The following is a 20,716-nucleotide window of genomic DNA, read 5'->3' as shown; positions in this document are numbered from 1 at the left end:
GCTAACATTACACTCATAAACAGCATAGAAGCCATTCAAAATCGTGCAGCACGTTTCATCTTATCAAACTACTCCCGACATGCTAGCGTTACCTCAATGAAGGTAACACTTAACTTGCCAGAACTTTCTTTCCGTCGTAGATGCTTCCGCCTTTCGCTATTCCATAAAATATACCACCACAACCCTTTGTTGAAAGAACAGCTCATCACCCAACCGTCATACATATCATCTCGCTCTGACCATAATTTCAAAGTTCGTGTGCCGTCTTCACGTACTAAACTTTGCGGTAGTGCATTCATCCCTAGCACAAGCAAAGATTGGAACCACCTTTCCGCCACCGTTGCAGCCATCCTGGATACCGACACCTTCAAAACCAGCATTCATGAAACGCCACGTCGAATCTGTCTTTGTATATTGCACAAATGTTTTGTTATGTTCACCCACTCCTTTCTGTAATGCCTTCGGGCCCTGAAAGTATCTTAAATAAATAAATAAATAAATAAATAAATAAATAAATAAATAAATAAATCTGCCCACCATCCTTCAAAATATCTGCTGATACCTGATCTTCCCTAGCTGCCTTCCCCCATTGCGTAGCTCCCAAAGCCTTCTTGCTAAGGGGGAAGGCAGCTGCGGAGGATCAGGTAACAGTAATACAATATAGAAAAACACAATATTTTTCTGTGCTGCAAATAAAAATTTGTATGTTAACTTACTAGAAAATTTTAGCTACTTTGTTCCCAGCTATGAATTTCTGATCTCTTAGCTTTATTCCGTGGTTTAAGATTAGATGGGGCGAAGTACAAGGACAAACTGCTGTTGCTCTACCTTGACTTGAAGACGTCAGACATCGCTGATAACCGGAAGTATGACGCTGGAACAGACGTCGCTAACAAGCTTATTCGACATCTGTGGGTAAATGGTAAGCTAATATTGAACACTTTTAAACTGCATCCTTCAAAGTTTAGATGAAACAAAGAGTGCAAATTGGCCAAACTGATAAAGACTGACATATAAAGCTGCAATAACCTGGGACTGCAGTTTTATTTTCAAATGCAATGTAGCAGAGTTTTTCATGTTAGCAAATAACGTGTACAAGGAGGACGCCGCCAGATTTCAATCTTTTCGTTCCTGCCGAATATGTTCTGTGGGTGGATTTGCGAAAAGAAAAAAAACTAATTATAATAAATTTTGTTGTTCTACCATGGCGAATCCATGGTCATATTCTGAGGCTTGTCATACAACGAGGAGTGCTCCAGATCAGATCTGTTTTGACTTTCCGGGGTTCTTCACTGAGTGCCGAACGGACGGTACGCAAGCGTTTGTATTCGCGTATAAATAATGGGGCCGCCAATGCTAAGAATCCACCCACGACCTCGAGGTCAGCAACGCAACGCTGGGCTGGGCTGCCAGGGCAGAACCGGAATAAAAATTACGAAGGAAACGCAATGGCACTGTTCTCACCCTCTGGAGCTGAGAATTTGTTGGCATAGGGCATGTATTTTTCCAAAAGATGGGAAAGAAGATGTCCTCGAAGTGATATGACCGATATTGTGCAGGACAACGTGAAATATACCGTTTGCTACGCGAGTTCCGTCTAAGCAGAAACAGTTTCGTTTATGATACAAGAAACGAGGATAAAAAGCAATAACATCTAGAGATAGTGAATTATAAGTGAATTTCTTTTGCCCAAATAAGCAGTGATGTTCCTGCGACACTTGTTGTTTATTTACTCAGTTTGCTTCATTTTAGCCAGTGGCAAAATAGCGCTGGAATAGTTTTGTCCTAATGCCCACAAAGAACCTGTTGGGTGCCATTCTAGTCCCACGTTCTTATTTCCTATTCATCAAAATAACGCTATTATTTATGCTGCTTGAAGTTGAGGAACTTTGCTTTTTTAAATATTCATGTTGAGACACACACGTAATGAATTAGGGCTATTTTTCGTGCAGCCTATTTGGTGGTGAGCTTAAACCAATGAACCAGCCCCGCTGAGAGCCACCAAGGCAATCTTATTTCGTACGTTTAAGTGGAGCCTGGACCTGGACGCGTTGGCAAGTAATGTGGAGGGTCTGCAGCTCATCTCCGGAAAGCGATAAATCAGACCCGCAACGCTCCTGTTCAGCAGGCTCATGAATGCAATTTCATCCAGATCGGGCATAAGTCGCGTTCTGCGCAGCATGTGTTATTTTTGTAATATGAGAGTTAGCCCTTAGCCCCGCATGGGTGTTGCCGTTCACCACTTGCCTTATGCTGTGTACTTCATAAACCCTTTGAATTAACGACTTGTAAGTTCATCATTGGCTCCCGCCACTTCTTTACTTGTTGCGTTTCGCCGCAGTCTCCTTCGATTAGTTAGTTTAAGCCATTTCAGACATCTAGGGTGGATGATAAGGCCTGCTATACATGTTCCCTACCGTGCAAATAAGTTTATATTGAAATGCACCTATAACTGTTCTATATATCTTGCTAATAAACTTGCTATTAAACGTTGACGCAGCATGTGCAGGCTGCGTCAACGCAGTAAGTGGCTTCAGCGGTCTTTCGTTAGGTTTTCCTTTTTGATGCAGGCAAATCTTAGCATAAATGTATTGCCAGTTTGTGATCATCCTGATTCCACCATGGTGATAACTTTCTTTGTGTGCCCTATATCTTAATTGCTTTAATTTACCAAATGACATTGCGATTGTTTTCGAAATTTAATAAATGCGGCATGTTTTATTTTCCAAAAATGTGTCACCACAGCTAACTACCCAGGCATATTTTCTCACAATTTTATGTCAGGTTTATCCGTTGGCAGAAGGCCGTGCCTCAAGGGAACATCACTGTGAATGCGCAATTTTTTCTCTGTTATTGGGTATATGATATTCTTACGCATTACGTTTCAAGCCTACACGTCCACATTTTTCATGTAGTTGTGATCCTTCAAGATATTAGCGTTATACATCACACGTAATGTCCCAGTTTCAGCCACCAGCGCCCTCAACGTCCTGCTGTACGTAAGCAGCACTGATGACAGCGAACTCTTTCATGGGGCCTTAGACACATTGGCCAAAGCGGAAGACGCAGAGCACTGGATGGAACTAGTCGGTAAGTGTTCAAGCCAGGGGGGCTCTTTAGTGTGATTTCTTATGTGTAGGGTTCTCTTTTGCTCTCTAATTTGTTTTACCATACTGCAAAGTGCCATTACTACAAAAACCACGTACCGGCAACACTTTCGGGTCGTTGCTACATTTGGTCGAATGTATTTCTCCACTTGCAGAAGCTCAGCTGTGCACCTTCTCTTAAAGGTATATAAAAACATGTAGGCTGGATATATGATGCATGCTTAAAAGTTGCGCATGTTTGTAGGATTGTAAACTGGCAGCCGACCAGTTGAAGCCAACTACATCTGATTTGATGGTCAGATTTACCTGTTAGCCTATCGAGAGGCTATCATCTACTCATGCGTACACACCGCCCTTTGTACAGGCCTTACAGACCGCCGTTCGTGTGCTTATTGCGATACTATTACGTATGAGTAGTCAACTGCTCAACATCATGCTAAATTAGGAACCATTGCTACAGTCTAATAGATTTATACGGCACCTGTCAAATTACATCTCACTCTCGTTAAAAGTTTTGACTGCGTTAGTGTAGTCGTTGATAAAGGGAAAATCAAACATCCACCCGTTTGTAGCGATTGCTACAAAGGAAACCCATACGGGTTCCTCGAAAGAAAAGCCTCCGAGTTGAAGAAAAATTCATCCTGGTCCGGGACTCGAACCCAGGACGACTGCCTTTCCGGGGCAGCCGCTCTACCATCTGAGATAACCAGGTGGCTAGCAGATGGCAGGGCGAAGTCCATGGACCTGTGGGTCACCAGAGGTCCGGACACCAGAACTTCTTCTGGTGACCTCAAATGTTGCCCTTTTGCCAAATTAGGCACATTCTTGACAGATAAGCCCTTGGTGTGACGTGGTTCTGGAGTCTTGAGCTACTGTTCGGTAGATGGATCGGGCAACCGGTTCTCAGGTGACCGCAGACGTGAAAGAGTTGCTCGCGGAGGCGTCCATGGACAAGCTCTTGGGCATAGGCAACAAGGCAAGCCCCCGCAAGCACCACAACAGCCGCCGGATGTGGCCCGGCCCGACCCCGATACTCAGAGGGTTTTTGAACCTTTCTAAAAGGAACAGAACTGACGACCAGTGAGGACCCCCGACAGGCGCAGGCCGGATAATGAATACAGAATGAATGCTCTGCTGCATTATTGCCGAGTGATGCCGAGTGAGAGAAGGTGCTGCTCAAGCCATCTGCATTTGAATGCAGAGATCCTTTCTTGCGTTTTACCGTGAACGCTTACGGTTGCAAACAAAGGCTCCAACGTAGCAATCTACTGTTTTTGTTGGACTCTTGTTGAAGCCATGCGGGCGGCCTATGATCTGTAATTAAAATAAATTCTGAACCTGACAAGTAAAACGAGCGCTTCTCTACAGCCCATACCAGGCCCGCGCATTCTTTTTCTGTAGCACTGTAGGCTTGCTCGCGAGCAGACAACTTTCGGCTCACGTAAAGAATCGGATGTTCGTGCCCATGCGCGTTTTCGTCGCTTAATACTACACCCACCCCTTTTTCACTGGCGTCACACTGCACAAGAAAATGCCTTGAGTAGACCGGGCTTGCGAGGACCGGCTTTTCTGCGAGTGCCGCTTTCAAGGAAGGAAATGCAGTCTGGCGTCGTCCCACTGTACCCGATTGGGGGGGGGGGGGGTCTTTCTTTAGTGCGTCTGTAAATGAGTTAGCAACTTCCGAGAAACCCTTGATGTAGTGTTGGCAATAACCTACCATGCCTAAAAATGTGCGGATTTCTGTTTTCATTTCCGGCCGGGAAAACCCACTGATCGCCAGAATCGTCAACTCAAGTGGGCTTCGATGCCCTTGGCTTAATCTGTATCCAAGGTCGTCAACTTCAGAACAGCCTAACCTACATGTCTGACCTTCTAAAGTCAAGCCAGCCTTTCGGAGCCTATCACGGACTTCGCACAGTCGGCTCACGTGCTCGGGCCAAGAATCTGAAAATGCGGCGAAGTCGTCTAGGTAGGGTATTGCGAATGCCTCCGCTCCAGCTACGATTATGTCCATTAGCATTGAAAATTCTAAGGGTTGCTTTTTGAGCCCGACAGGTAGAACCAAGGGTCGGAAAGCGCGGAAAGCGTCACTAAGGCAGTATAGTGGCTCACCTGTTCACTCGGCGGCATTTGACCGAACCCTCGCACTAACTGGAGCGTGGAACTAAACTTCGCTTTGCTCACTTTTTCAAGACAATCTACGTGCGGTATGGGGTACACTTTGGTAATAGTCACCGCGTTACGCTTATGGTAATCAACACACGGGCGGGTCTCTTTAACTCTAGTTTCCACAATTATCATTGGGGACATGAACTCCCCTTCACCCGATTCGGCAACGTTCAGTGTCAACATCTGTTCGACGGCCTCTCTCATCAGTCTTTCTTGCAGCGGTGGACATCGGTACATTATGCCACGTCTTTCATAGAATGAGCCGCTGTTGTTATTGGCCAGAGCGTGATGTTGGTCCACAACGCTGCGAGTGATAGCGCGTGGGAGAAGCTGCGGTTGAGTTTCAGCTTTTTTCGCCATCGACCTAGTAACAATCATTGCAGGGTTCATGTCGAGCGTCACTCCGGACTTCAGCAGCTTTTTTGCCGTTCTATTTGATAACAAATATGGACAACTTGGCAATACTTCGTCCCAGACGGCTGCTTCTGTCTCAATTTCACGAACGAACCTTTTAAAGTTACTTTGGCTACTGGGAGGCTCAACGTACTTTTTCCAAGGCTTGCCGCAAACACACACAATCCCCCGAAAGATCTCCTGCCTTTACGAAGGACGAGTGCACCACGTCATACATTGCACCTGTGTCGCGCAATACTTTGCATTCCTTTCCATTAATTTCCATGTGATGAAGGTACGGACGCAGTAAGTCTTCGTTTGGCTCGAGAATGAACTGGACCTGGGACACTTTCGGAACTCCGCATCCCCCGGTCACGTGTCCGGCTTTCTGGCAGTTAAAGCAGACAATTTGTTTCGGCGCCTCAAACGACTTGTGCCGTAAATTGAAGGATTCCTTTAGTTCATTCTCATCTTTCTGTGGCTTACGAAATAAACTCGGCTATGCTGTGCAGACCCCTGCTGCCCGTCTATTTTACCGGCATTATCAAAACGATGTTTAGTGCAGTAGTCATCGGCATACTCCGCTGCCTTTCGTGCAGTTTTCACATCTGACCTGTCGAGCACCCACTCCCTCAATTTAGTTGGAAGCGTGGAATGCAACTGCTCTAGGCAAATTTCCTCAAACATTTTTACCTTGTGATCAAACGCGTCAGCGCCTTTAAGCCAGTTTTCCAAAAAGCTTGCTAGCTTGTATGCAAACTCCGAGTAGCATTTGTCTGGATGTTTACTTGTTTCTCTAAACTTTAACCGAAACGCTTCAGGCGACAAGTTATACTTTGCCAACAACGCTCCTTTTACGTTCGCGTAAACCTCCGCTTCTTCGGGGCTCATCCTGGCTAAAATATTGTCTGCTTCCCCCGGCAACAAACTCAGAAGTCTCTGTGGCCAGGAGGACAGCTCAAAGCCCATTCCTGTGCAAGTGCGCTCAAAGTTTGTCGAAAACAGCCCAGTTCACTACCGATGAAAAAAGGCTGAAGAAAACGTGTCATGCCATAGTCCACAGGTCTCTGTTCTGCCTTGTTTGCCAGTGTTTGTTTTAGGTGTTTCAATTGACAATGCTTAAGTTCCTCGTCTCTTTTTCTGGCGCGGCGTTTCTTTTGGATTTTGTCCACTGCTTCACTAATTTCATCGTCTTTTCCCCCGCAAGCTAAGATTTTGCTCACAATTTCGGGTTACCGAATAGCTTTGCTACATTCCACACCGAACCATTCTGCTACGGGTAACAAATCTACTTTTAACAAGCTATTCACATCCATGGCTGCCCGCAACTGTGACGAAAGTCCCCTCCAGTCGCCTTTCCTATTTCCTGTTTGTGCCAAGAAATTATAACGCTCGGCGTACCAGAGTGCAAGACCAAAAGCCTCACCGGCTGCTGCCGCAGAGCCTCCGGGAATCCGCCATCCATCGCTGCCACTAGCTTTTACGTTTTGGCCAAGCAGGGCTCCGAGCCAAGACAGGAACACGACGCTGAACGACGAACGACGGCACTTTATTCCGGCATAGCTGCTGCCGGCTGATACAAAGCATCCACGGCGTGGCTGCGCTGTCCTTTTTACCAGCCTCGCCTTCGCAAAGGGAGAAGGAAACACAACCCTCCTCACGAGTAGAACCATGCGCGACAGCACCTTATCTCGCTGACAGGCTCGCCGCGCTTCGGCACTTGGTGCAGTCAGACGCATGCGCGTGAGCGCAACAATGGCTCCCATTGCTCCTTCGTGGTGTTCGTGTCGGCGTGTTCCATGTTGCCTGGTGTGCACTCCCACGTAATGTGTTATATGGTTGGAACGGCCCTCATCACCGGGCATTAGTCTCTGTACGCAGTGGGGTGTATGCGATGTAATATTTGTAGGTTCATGTAGCGCCTGTCTGGAGCCTAGGCCAGGCAGCGGCATTATCTGTCTTTAGAGTTCGATGGAGTGGTGGATATCGCGAGCGACGCCCTCTGTGGTAGTTCAAGACGGCTGAATGCTCGAGGTCGTCAGGGTCTGGTTCTTGTGCAGCCGGCGTGATGATTTCTCGGTTATGTACGAATCCTCGAGCTGCTCTATCGGCCTGCAGGTTGCCCGTGATGCCAGTGTGGACCGGTATTCAGCGGATGGTTTGCGTGGTGAAGCCCTCAGGGCCCTCCTTGAGTATTCCGGCTAGGACTTGTGCAGCAGGTCTTCCAATTGTTTCCTATAGGAAGTTCCGGCAGGCCTACTCGGAATCCGTGAGGATCGTCAGTAGTTGGTTTGCGTGTCAGCCTTCGCGGATGGCTAACGTGATGGCCAGCTGTCTGTCTTCCATAATCGTGCCGGGGTGGGTCGACACAGCAGCGGTAACGTGGCTTCAACTACCACGTCCAACAGGGTCAGAAACAGGTCATTCCACCTGACCTCAGCGACACGCTGATTGTCGCCCCTATACCTCGAAACATGCACCCCGAATTTAATCGGGGCCGACGCCAGGCCCGTGCCAAGGCACTGCTGCGCTCCTTGGGTGGAAAGAGGACTACGCGCTTTGTGGACGCCGCAGAAAACACACGAGAGCACCGGTTCACGGCGGTAGTCGTAGACGTTAGCTCCCGGCTTACGCACGCGTGTAGTGTCGCAACAGAATACCCCGAAACAGCAGATAATAATATTTGGGGTTTTACGTGCCAAAACCACTTTCTGATTATGAGGCACGCCGTAGTGGAGGACTCCGGAAATTTTGACCACCTGGGGTTCTTTAACGTGCACCTAAATCTAAGCACACGGGTGTTTTCGCATTTCGCCCCCATCGAAATGCGGCCGCCGTGGCCGGGATTCGATCCCGCGACCTCGTGCTCAGCAGCCCAACACCATAGCCACTGAGCAACCACGTCGGGTGCCGAAACAGCAGAAGAGGTAGCAATTGCGCTTGCGCTTACCGACACCCTCTGCGAGGTAGTTTTTAGCGGCTCACAATCCGCAGTTCGCAACTACGCGCGGGGGCGCATTTCCTCCGAAGCTCTCCAGATTCTAAGGAAAGCTGGTCGACAGCACTTCGACAACACCGCCATCATATGGTTTCCAGCGCACGTCACCACCCCCACCGATGAGGGCGTCATTAACTTGAACGAGGTAGCACACCGCTCTGCGCGAGAACTGACCCGCCGCGCAGAATCGGAGACCGCCTCTTCCAGTTCAGAACTGCTGGCTCAAAACACGCGAGAACGCCTGGTCAGGTACAATGACATCACCAAGCACTACCAGCTAGGCAGGCGGTTGTTGCCCCCACCTCACCCCATGCTGAAACGTCGCCAGGCAGTCATCTGGCGACAATTGCAAACACAAACCTTCCCCAGTCCGGTGCGATTGCAGCACATTTTCCCCGCGCAATACCCGACTGCTCTTTGCAAATTATGTCAGGAGACTAAAGCGACGCTGTCACACATGTTGTGGGAGTGTCGGGATACATCAGCTACATTGGCAGTAGCTCCGGAGGCTCTTGCGTCGAAGTGGGCCGCCGCTCTGCCCAGCTCGAACCTCAAGACACAAGAGTGGGCTGTCCAGCAAGCCCGAGAGGCGGCGACGAGGCAAGGCCTCGAAGTCCCCTCATGGGAGACCTGAGCCCGGGTCGTCAAATTTGCCGGATTCAGAATAAAGTTGTTTCCATCCATACCGCTTTGGCACTGCTTTTGAGGAGTGTAAGGGTGTGTATGGCCAGCTGGTTGGACTGCAGCCACATGCCCAGCACCCTGAGCAATGGCTTCTCTGGTATGAGGCCCCCGTTGAGGCGTACCTCGAGTAATTTTTTTGGGCCTGTGGTGACTGTGCGTTTACCCCGCCCTCGACAGACTCGTAAGAGCTCAGATTTCTTGGGGGAGCATTGTAGACCCCATTGTCTGATGTATTCTTGGATGATATTTGTTGCAGTTTGCAGCCGTTCTTCTTTTTCAACGGGGGACCTTTCTGTGGTCCTGAGTGTTATGTCGTCTGCGTAGTATGCGGTGCTGAAGACCTGCTACCTCCTGCAGTTTTTTTGCGAGGCCGATCATGGCGACGTTGAACAGCGTGGGTGAGATGAGATCACCTTGGGGTGTTCCCTTGTTGGGAGGGTGGTACACTGGTGTCTGAATCTCTCCCATCTTCAGCTCCGCCGTGGCTCAGGAAGCTCTGAACATACTTGTACGTTCGCTCACCGCAGTTGGTCTTGACCAGCCCTTCTAGGATTCCTTCGTGGCTGACATTGTCAAAAACCCCTTCGATGTCGATCGCTAGAAGGACGTGTTCACCGCTGCCGCAAACGTTGCTAAGGACTTCTTCCTTGATTCGGAGTAGCACATCTTGTGTCGACAGGTCTCCGTGAAATCGAACATATTGTGCGGCAGGTGTTTGCTGTCTTCTAAGTGTCTCTGTAGCCTCGTGTTTATAATGTTCTCGTAGAACTTGCCGAGGCAGGAGGTAAGCTTGATGGTTATGAGGTTTTCAATTGCCAACTTTTTGCCCGGGTTTGGGATCATGATTATTCGGGCATGTTTCTACATCGCCCGCACCATCCCTGTTCCTAGTCTTGGCTGAGAAAGGCCGTGGGTGTGGAGAAAGTGTTGTTTGTCAGGTTTCTGGTCATAGAGTTCGTGACCTGGTCCGTTCCCGCGCAGTGTTACGGGTGCTCGCTGCGATGACCACCCACATTTTGTTTTGTGATAAGTTTGTATATTAGTGGGTTGGGTTGTCCTGTGTAGGGTGTTCGACATGGTTGGGTGGGAGCTCCATAGCACTTGGTCTTAATGGCATCGATGACGACTTGTTACCTACCTGGGTATGTGTGCAATAACCGCTCCAGAGCCCTGTGTCCTTCTCCTTTGGATTTGGTGGGGTCCAAGATGGCTTTGAGGATCATTATCAGATCAGCTTCTTCAAAGGGGCACATTATCCTCACCATGTAATAAAATCTGATACAGAAAAAATTCTCAGGCAGCTCAAGGAACCCAACATTGTAGACGAGGGACGAGGAAGACCTTCTGGAACTAGGTGCGCTGTGATACCTTATGTTCAGGGCATATCTCACAATCGGAAAACAGTCGGCAAACTAGCTGGTGTTCGAGTTTTATTTTCCGCTGCGAAACGTCTTGGTTTCATGTGTGCCAAGGTGAATGCTGGACATTGGGAAAATAAACAGGGGTGCTCAACGAAACATGGGCAAAAGCATGTCAGGTGCGTCAAAAAAGAAGTTTATTCAGTTCCCCTGTCGTGTGGTTCATCATGTGTAGGCCAAACCGGCAGATGTCTGAATGACAGATTGTATGAGCATCGATATAGGATAGAAAACGAGCTCTCCGGTCACATTAGTGCCCATTGCAGTGCTCACAAGTGCATTCTAGATTTTAATAGAACCTGTGTTTTGAACAGAGCTGATGATTGAATGACAAAGGAGATTTCGGAAGCGCTTGAAATGGAAGAAGCGTGGTGATGCTTGTATCAGTGCACCTTCAGTTTATCGACAAAGGAACTGACGTATGCTGAGAGCGGCGCTTAGAAGCTGTTAAGTATCGTGTTTTTGTTGTGCGATGCAGATGACGGCACTGTTTTTTTTTCTTTTTTCCTTGTTATGATTCTCGGCTGCGGCTATTTATTCCTGTGTCAAGATATAAAACGCTCAGTTGTTGGTGCGCCTACGTGGTTTTCCTGCGTCGGCTTCCTTCGTCCGTTATTTTGTTTGGCATCTTCGTTGTAATCACCATAATCTCGCTCATAGAACTTCACACAGACTGTATAACTACTTTGGCTTACCGCGCATATACCGTGATACTCACGCCGTTATGATACTGACGCAGATATGATGAACATATCGGCTCCTCCACAGCTATCCGTTTGCGGAATAACCTTCCCTACAACCTTGTGTCACAAAGAGACCACGCAAGCTTTGGCGATAATTTCAATAAATATTAATGCTGGAAACCGCATGTTTTCCATTTGCCACATCGACCATTGCCTTTTACTAAAGTACTGCTGAACATTTTACCGCCTTCTTATTCGTTTCTTTGAGTGAACAACCTGTTGTTAATTGTTTTTATTTGATGTAGAAATCTTTCCCTTGAGTTAAAGTGGCATTTGCATTAATTTTAGCGTTTCCTTTTTTTGTCAGTTCTGAATACTATTGTTCCTCATTTCCTTTTATAGTGCATCTTGTTAAGTTTGTGGACTCATTCGTGTCTTTCCGCACTGATGGATAGTTTACTTTGTTAAGGTGTTAACGTATTTTGATATTTCATTGGGTTAAATAAATAAATAAACGAATAAATTGTTTCTTTGCTTCTTTTGGCTACAACATGCAACAGTGCACGTGTTCGCTGTCTTAAAGCGTTTATTTCACAATCTTTTGTTCATATACGCATGCTATATCTCAGGGTTTGATTTTGGCACGTACCGACACCCGGAAGAAATTAGCAAAGCATTCGTCCAGCTAGATATCAACGGCCACTGCTGGCAAGGTGGCGGAATTACCAACTGCCTCGTGGATTTCCTGGGGAACTTCCAGCTGCCGGGAATTGTGGCGGCCCGTGACGGTGGCGGCTACGTCGACAAAGCTTACGCGTGGACAGTCGACGACCCTCCTACTATCAAACGCTTCATCAAGTACGTAAAAACGGCCGGAGGAATGGCCACGAATTTGATGTTTATTTTTGAGATAATAACTGCAAGCTCAAAGCAGTGAGACTAACAAATATCTGATAAAATATTATAAAATATTCCGCTGAATATTGACACGTGCGCTTGTTTATATTTTTTTTGGGGGGGGGGGGGGGCGGCTTGTCGCCGCCTGACAAATGTCATTGCTCAGGGCGGGACGTACTCGCATGTTTCGGAAGTTTCTCGAATGTTATCGATGGTTCTATCAGCTGTCTATTGTTACCAAAGCTTGTGTAATCTGATTGTATGTACGACGCGAATTGTGTAGAATTTTCTGGAAGGCTCATGCGCACCAGCGATTACCCTGGAACCTTGGATGATTCATTTATGAAAGCCGAAGCGCTTGAACGGCATATTAGATAATTCAACGATTGCCGACTGTGTTCACCGCTATCGCTGGGCTTTCAGTGTAACTTGCTTTTGTGGGCGATGGTTCATCCAATAAGAAGTTACTTGCGCAATTCTGTACTACCGCTGTAGTAATCGCCGTCACTGCAACCTGACAATATATTTGCATCGCGTTGTAAGGCACATCACTTGAGGTGAAGTTTACCAGAGATCTGGAGAATCCTAATGTAAAGCAGACTGACTAAAACGAATATATCGACATACTAAGAAGTTGTGCACTCACTAGGGCTTTGCATATATTTGTGAATAATTGATAGCATTCTATTATTCTGAAGAAAGCTTTTCTGTCAAGCAAGTGAAACGGCCGGCTTTATGGACCATGTTCAATGAAGCAAACTAATATTTTCAATAATCCAAATTTTTTAGTCCACACCACAAAATTTCGATGCACTTTGAAAGCACATTCAATTCAATAGAGATTATAGCAGTCATCCACTAAGTGAAGATGTAGCAGAGTGATCCTCTGCTAATATGATAGAAAATTTGTGTACAGAATGCAAGATACCTGTTTGCTCGTATGAAAACAAAAAATAAAGTGGGAAATAAGCGAGTGGGAAATTAAAGGTGGAAATAAATAGCCAGGTGAATCGGCAGACCATCTCTATCGCTTGTGCATATCACAAAAATTACCTTTTCCTAATACTGCACGTGCAAATTTAGGAAAAGTAGCGTAGATAATAAATGCCATCATCGACTCATTTTAGTTTCACTAGAGAAGAAAAATCTTTGTAAATAGTTTGAAATTACCCCGGCCGAGCTTTAGCTGGCTTGGTCCTCAAACCACGTATGCTACGCGTACTTCACTTCATAGCCTGTCATGTTGGACTGGTTGGTACGCTTCGAAAATTGAAGGTACATGGACTGACTAACAATAGGTTTTACAGCGTGTCGTCGTGGACATATACAGCGAGTACAATCAGTACAAGTTGAAAAACAGTCATATGACATCACTTATTATTTGTTGTCGCGTGCTGGATAATTATGCATGACTTTTCAGAGATATAGCAATCACACGCTGCCGCAACTTTTGCCACTGTAATGGGAGGCGAAGGTTTAAGAAATTTGGCGTTCATGTTGCTCAATGAGTTTAAATTAAATTTATTTATATTTATTTATCGATCATTTACTCAGCACGAAAGGCATTACAGAAGGGAGTGGTACAAAATAAAATTTGAAACTTAGAAAGTAAACAAAACGCAAATTAATATGAACGAAACACAATGCTAGAATACAAGAGGTTTCTTTGTATAGAATGTTAGCTGCTGTATAACAAGAAAAGAAGTTCTTGGTCACAGAATGTAAACTAACTTTTCACGAAAAAGGCTGTTATCAGTAGTATTTGCGATATCAACGGGAAGGTGGTTCCCAATCTATATATATTTGAGGGAAAAAAAGACTGAAAAATGCTTTGTGAGGCATAGAAAGGCCCGAACTTTGCCACAGTAATCAACACGCTGTTTAACGTAATGGCGTCGTGTAAAGAATTGCGTGTGCAGTGTAGGATGATGATAAAGCCTATGAAACAGTGCTAGACGAGCAATTCTACGTCGAACAGACAGCGAAGAAAGACTATGATTCGGTATCAATGAAATGCTCGCAGGTCTATTATAATTAGGAAAGGTAAGGGGAACTAAGTTACTCTAGACAACTTCTAAAGCCGTTTTCAGGTCACCTAGGCCAGTACCGCATACAGAAATATCGTATTCGATTTAAGGACGTAGAATTTCTTACAGAAAGTGTTTTAGGTTATAAGGGGAGCTAGCGAAGTTAAGGCGCAAGTAGCCTAACATACGGTTAGCGTTATTAATAATATGTTCGGTATTAATTGACCCTGACAGGTTTGTAGTTACATGGCACATAAATACTTGTAAGAGTTATCCGTTTCTAAAGGAACGCTGTTTAAGTGGCAAGTGACAACTTAGTGAAACACACGGGATACATGTAGTACTTTACATTTGTTAATATAGTTAAATTAACGACGAGTTACGCCTGCTGAGTTGCAACCTGTTAACATCGGTATCATTGGTTACATCGCGAAAAATAACGCAGTCATCAGAGAACAAGTGCACGTTGGAAGACAGTGTAGCAGGATTGTCGTCAACATAATTGAGAAAAATGAGAAGGCCCAGAACTGAAACTTGTGGTACCCAGGAACGTACATCGCTGAAAGAAGAAATAAAAACATTAACTGTAACAAACTGAGTGTTCATTGTTAGAAAGAGCTTAATCCTCGTGAGAAGGTTAGGATCTAGATTTCGTTTATTTCATTTGTTCAAGAGCAAACCTTGACAAGCGTTTTAGAGGAATCTAAGAAAATACAGTCGGCAAAAGAAAAACGATCCAAAATTTGATGTAACTCGTGAGTGAATGAAGCCAGAAGTGTTTCGTATGGGGAAGTTTTACAACAGCCATGCTGAGATGGGGTGAAAAATGAAGTAAATTTGAGGAATTTAACATGGTAAAAATATTGTGTTCAGGTAGTTTAACGCATATACTTGTCCACGAGATGGGACAGTAGGTATTTGTTGAATTTTTGTTACCTGATTTATGTAGGGAATGACCTTCCCGATCGTCCATTCTTTAGGTAGTGTGGACGTGTCTAGGGACTGCTGAAGAAGCTTTGCAAGAATAAGTGAACTAACATCGTTAGTGCTTACTAGGAATGTTGTGTTAATTGAGTCATAGCCGGGAGACGAGGTAATATTGTTAGAAATAATTAGTTTTAGGACACGAGAAGTTACAACATTAATTGGAGGCATTTGTATATAGTGCAGCGGTGGCATAGAGGAAGAACAACCACCTCGCATGCAAGTGGTCCTTGGTTCGAATGCCGGCGCCGGCAGCTGCGAAGCAACTGACCACGGCGGTGGTGAAACCGGCGACGCAGAAGAGGGTGCTAAGAATCCCTGGCTCCAGACAGGCCGCCATTGGAATATGAACCTGGCAACGTTCAACGTCAGAACGTTATTTAGTGAGGCGAGTCTAGCAGTGCTATTGGAGGAATTAGAGGGTAGTAAATGGGATATAATAGGGCTCAGTGAAGTTAGAGGGCCAAAAGAAGCATATACAGTGCTAAGAAGCGAGCACGTCCTGTGCTACCGGGGCTTAGCGGAGAGACGAGAACGAAATAATCAGAATATACCTGGTAACATACAGGAATTGTGTAGCATTAACGAGAGGTTGGCGGGTCTTGTTGTGAAACTTAATAAGAAGTACAAATTGAAGATTGTACAGGTCTACGCACCTACATCCAGTCATGATGACCAGGTAGTCCAACGTTTCTATGAAGACGTGGAATCGGCGATGGATAGAGTGAAAACAAAACACACTATACTGAAGGGCGACTTCAATGCCAAGGTTGGCACAAAGCAGGCTGGAGACAAGGTAGTGGGGGAATATGGCATAGGCACTAGGAATAGCAGGGGAGAGTTATTAGTAGAGTTTGCGGAACGGAAGAATATGCGGATAATTAATACCTTCTTCCGCAAGCGGGATAGCCGAAAGTGGACATGGAGGAACCCCAACCGCGAGACTCGAAATGAAATAGACTTCATACTCTGCGCTAACCCTGGCATCATAGAAGATGTGGACGCGCTCAGCAAGGTGCGCTGAAGTGACCACAGGATGGTAGGAAGTCGAATTAGCCTGGACCTGAGGAGGGAATGGCAGAAACTGGTACATAAGAAGGCGATCAATAAGTTAGCGGTAAGAGGGAAAATAGAGGCATTCCAGATCAAGCTACAGAACACGTATTTGGCTTTAACTCAGGAAGAGGCCCTTAGTGTTGAAGCAATGAACGACAATCTTGTGGACATCATTAAGGAGTGTGCAATGGAAGTCGGTGGTAACTCCGTTAGGCAGGATACCAGTAAATTATCGCAGGGGACGAAAGATCTGATCAAGAAACGCCAATGCATGATAGCCTCTAACCCTACAGCTAAATATACCTGGCAGAACTTTCGAAGTTAATCAACAAGCGAAAGACAGCTGACAAAGGGAAGTATAATATGGATAGAATCGAACATGCTCTCAGGAACGCAGTAAGCCTAAAAGCAGTGAAGAAGAAACTAGGAATTGGCCAGAATCAGATGTATGCGTTATAAAGTACGAGTTAAAATACACTCATTTATTTACAGGTATCCATCTTGATCACTTCTTTCTCTTCCTCCTCCTGTTCTTGTCTCTTCTGTCTTCTTCTTCGCCGGAACATCACATCCTCCCGGACTTCGGTTTTCATCCCTCCTGGGATGATAGGGTATGACATTTTCCACTGTTGCTATTTCAGTTTTTCCTTCCGGTCCCAAATAGTGTAGCGATTTCAAGATTCCTTGTTGCTTGATGGTCTTTATCACTGTGTAGGGCCCAGAAAATTTGGACTTCGGTCCTTCTAAACTCATCCGGACTAACACTGTATCTCCAGGCTCTATTACAGGCATCTTTGAGCTATGTCGCAGATCGAAGTGTCTCTTCGTTGTTGATCTGTAGTGTGCAAGCTCCTCTTCCGTCTCGCGCCTTTCCTGCAGATCTACTTTCCCAACGATTCCAAGGTCGTAGTCGGCCGGTAGCCAAGTTGCTTCGCCTGATGCAGCAAAGTTAGGCGTGCATCCTAATCCCATGGTATGGGAATGATTGTGGTGCCTGACTGCTGCTTCCAAGGCACACTTCCATCCTCCATGGAAATCATGGTAAATTGTGATGAATGTTTTCAAATCCCGAATGAGCCTCTCAGCTAGGCCGTTTCCTTCTGGATGGTAGGGTGTGGCAAATCTCAGGGCAATTCCTCTATCACGGGCCCATTCTTGAAGCTTCTTACTGCGGAAAGCTGGCCCGTTGCCGGAGACCACTACCTTGGTGTTCTTGAACATATTCCGCTCCAGTAACGTCAAAACAGAATTGGCGTCTTCCTTTCCTGGCTTTGCAGCTGCCATGCGTGTGCATTCATCTATTGCGACAAGGAATGCCTGAGTCTTACTGACTCCCTCTCCTCGCTTTTTTATTTCGGCAAAATCTAGATGAATTACTTCTAATGGTACTTGGGAATGATTAGCGATGACCATTTGATTCCCTCTTGGACGATACTTGGCCTTGTTAATTTGGCACTGGTGACATGTTTGCACGTAGTTCTTTATATCTTCCTTCATATTTTTCCAGATGAATCGACTTTTTATCTTCCAATAAGTTTTCCAGAATCCATCATGCCCTCCTGACTCGGGGTTGTCATGGTACAGCTTCAAAACCTTTTTCACCAATGTTCCTGGCACACAAAATTTGCCATTATTGCAAGTCAGGTCTTCGGTGCCTTCCCACAAGCTGCAAACATGTTCATGACCAGATGTTCTCACTTCTGTGATGTGAAGCCTGGAAAGAGCACCTGCGTCAGGAAGCTTATCACCAGGTCGATGGCTTACATCGAAAGTGAACTTTTGTATTTCACTGATCCAACGCGCGACTCTGCCCTTGGGCTGGGTTAATCCCAAGAGGTAGGTTAACGCTCGGTTGTCAGTGAAAAGCCGGAAATGACGACCCTCTATGTAGCTTCTGAAATACCGGAGTGCCATCACAACAGCCAGAGCCTCTTTTTTTGTTGTCGTATAATGTTCTTGAGCTTTTGAGAACGCAGAAGAATAATAGCCAAACACCTTGAGCTGGCGTCCTTGCTGCTCCTTTGTGTCTCGTTGATATAGAACGGCCCCTGTACCATATTGTGAAGCGTCCGTACACAGCTCGAAAGGCTTGTTGAAGTCAGGTAGCACAAGCACAAGATCCGACGATATAGCTTCAACAAGCTACTCGTACGCTTTCTCGCACTCTTCACTCCAGATAAATGGCACATCCTTTTGCGTCAGCTTGGTGAGGCATCGTGTGTTTGCAGCGTAATCCTTAATGAACGCATGAAAATGACCGGCGAGTCCGAGGAAAACACGGAGTGAGTGTAGGTCATATGGCTTGACGAGCTTCTTCATCCTTTGTATAGACTCCTCTTTTGTTGTTTTAGTTTAGCCGTCAAAAACTCTTCCTAGAAAGACAACATTTGTCTGAAAAAATTCACTCTTGTTCTTGTTAATCTTTAACTTTGACTTGCTGAGGGCTTCTAACACGCACGAAAGGTGTTTTTCATGTTCTTCTCTTGTACGTGAGTATATGATGATGTCGTCAATGTATACGTTACAAAACTTTCCCAGGAACTCATCAAGAATGCCATTCATCATTTTCTGAAACCAAGCTCCAGAATTCTTCCAACCGAATGGTAAGCGGTTGTACTAGTACACATCGAAAGGTGTTACAAAAGCAGTGTACTGCTTGTAATCTTCTTGTAGTGGCACCTGCCAGTATTCTTTACAGAGGTCGATCCGAGAGAAAACATTTGATCCACCAGTTTCATTGATGATCTCGTCTATTCGGGGCATGGGAAAAGGAAACAAATCAGTCTGCCCGTTGATCTGCCGGTAATCTGTGCAAAGGCGAAATGAGCCATCGTCTTTCGGTACTATGGTGACTGGTGACGCGAAAGTGGATGTTGATGGCCTTATAATACCGGCATTTAGCATTTGCTGCAGTTCGGCTTTTAGCCAGGTCTTTTTCTCGTGGGAAAGAATGTACGGCTTTTTACGCACTACTGTGACGTCACGAAGCTTAAACGGTACCTCGAAGACATCTGCTGCTGGCGGGTGCGTCTCAACACAAATAAGTTCGGGAAAATTTGTCAGTATCTCATCAGCATTTCTAACTCTTCGATGTGAATTTTCAATTCCACACAAGTTAGGCTTAAATGATCCGTCAATAGTCACTTCGTCTCTCCAAGAAATATTCATCTTCAATCGCTTCATATCAGGCCTAGATAAAATAAACAGGAAATCAACACCCTGCATGACAAGGGCATCTACTTTTAGGTGATGTCCACCAAATTCAACTTCTACTTCCGCCCAGTGTTGCAACCTTCCAGTTTTTCCATCATAGCTTTGAACACTAACTATTCTTCCTTCATACACCTTGCTCGGTTGGACGATTTCTTGATTGACCAGGCTTACAGATGCTCCAGTATCAACCAGGGAGCCCAGACTTTTTCCATTTACCATCATTTTAACAAATAAGAGATTTGACTTCAGAAGGTATACATTTTCCATCATGTCACATTGGTCAGATTCGGTATTAAAATATTCTACCGTTTCGCCATGTGCGTCAATGCTCAGTGGTAGAGTACTATGGCTTTTGATGGGACCGTCAATCAGAAAATCACTGGACACATACTTAAGGCAAGCAAGTAAGTCATCCGTGGAGGTTAGACGGTGTACACAAACCTCTCTTTGCGATTCGTTAGTCATGCCTTGAATTATCAGGGGAAGGATTGTAGAGTCCGGTAGATTAGGGTCGGCAATGTAGAGTAAACGTCTTTTCACGAAAAAATAATCCATGACTGTCCCTCCTCTGTGTCTGAAAGCTAATGCGTCGTCCCATCTGTCAACCGGATTTCGCTCAAAAGCAGAAAGAAAACTATCTTTCCACTTCTGCCATGAATCACGGCATTGAATTGCGATTCGCATGTCCCACCATTTTCTGGCATTGCCAGATAAAAAACGGCGCATGTTACACACTTTGTCGCCCAATGACGTCCAGTGGTTTTGCGCACATGCATATTCATAAAATCTGAGCCACAAGTTGGCGGAATTAGACACCCACTCGAAACTATCGGGCTTGAACTCTTCTTGATGTGGTTTCTGTGCTCTTAGTGAGTCGCTAACTGCTTCGAAAATAAGTCGCTGTTGCTCATACTGCGTGGTCTGCTGCTGAAACAGCGCTTGCAACGAGGCGTTATGCGTGTGCTCAGTCTCGTTCTTGGAATCTATCCTTGAATGTCCCGGAAACATAACCTCGAATTCAGACATAGAAGCATCGATTCTTACCACACATTTCTCAACGAGGGCCGCTTCGTTCAGTTGACTCTTC

At 45.8% G+C, this 20,716-nt stretch overlaps 1 protein-coding gene across 2 annotated transcripts in view; it reads left to right on the top strand.

Moving 5' to 3' along the window:
• The window catches only part of LOC135910456 (dermonecrotic toxin SPH-like), a 184,948-nt gene that overhangs the window by 131,827 nt on the left and 32,405 nt on the right, over positions 1-20,716 (top strand). Inside the window, exons 4-6 of one of the 2 annotated variants that reach the window (XM_065442494.1) lie at positions 791-922; positions 2,965-3,090; positions 12,082-12,310. In XM_065442494.1, coding sequence (XP_065298566.1) covers positions 791-922; positions 2,965-3,090; positions 12,082-12,310 — 487 coding nt within the window. The remainder of the gene's footprint in view (positions 1-790; positions 923-2,964; positions 3,091-12,081; positions 12,311-20,716) is intronic. The other variant, XM_065442495.1, reaches the window with a different exon arrangement.

The sequence above is a fragment of the Dermacentor albipictus genome, chromosome 8 (genome assembly GCF_038994185.2).
Source record: "Dermacentor albipictus isolate Rhodes 1998 colony chromosome 8, USDA_Dalb.pri_finalv2, whole genome shotgun sequence".
Classification (NCBI taxonomy): domain Eukaryota; kingdom Metazoa; phylum Arthropoda; class Arachnida; order Ixodida; family Ixodidae; genus Dermacentor; species Dermacentor albipictus.
This window is presented reverse-complemented; position numbering and strand designations above follow the sequence as displayed.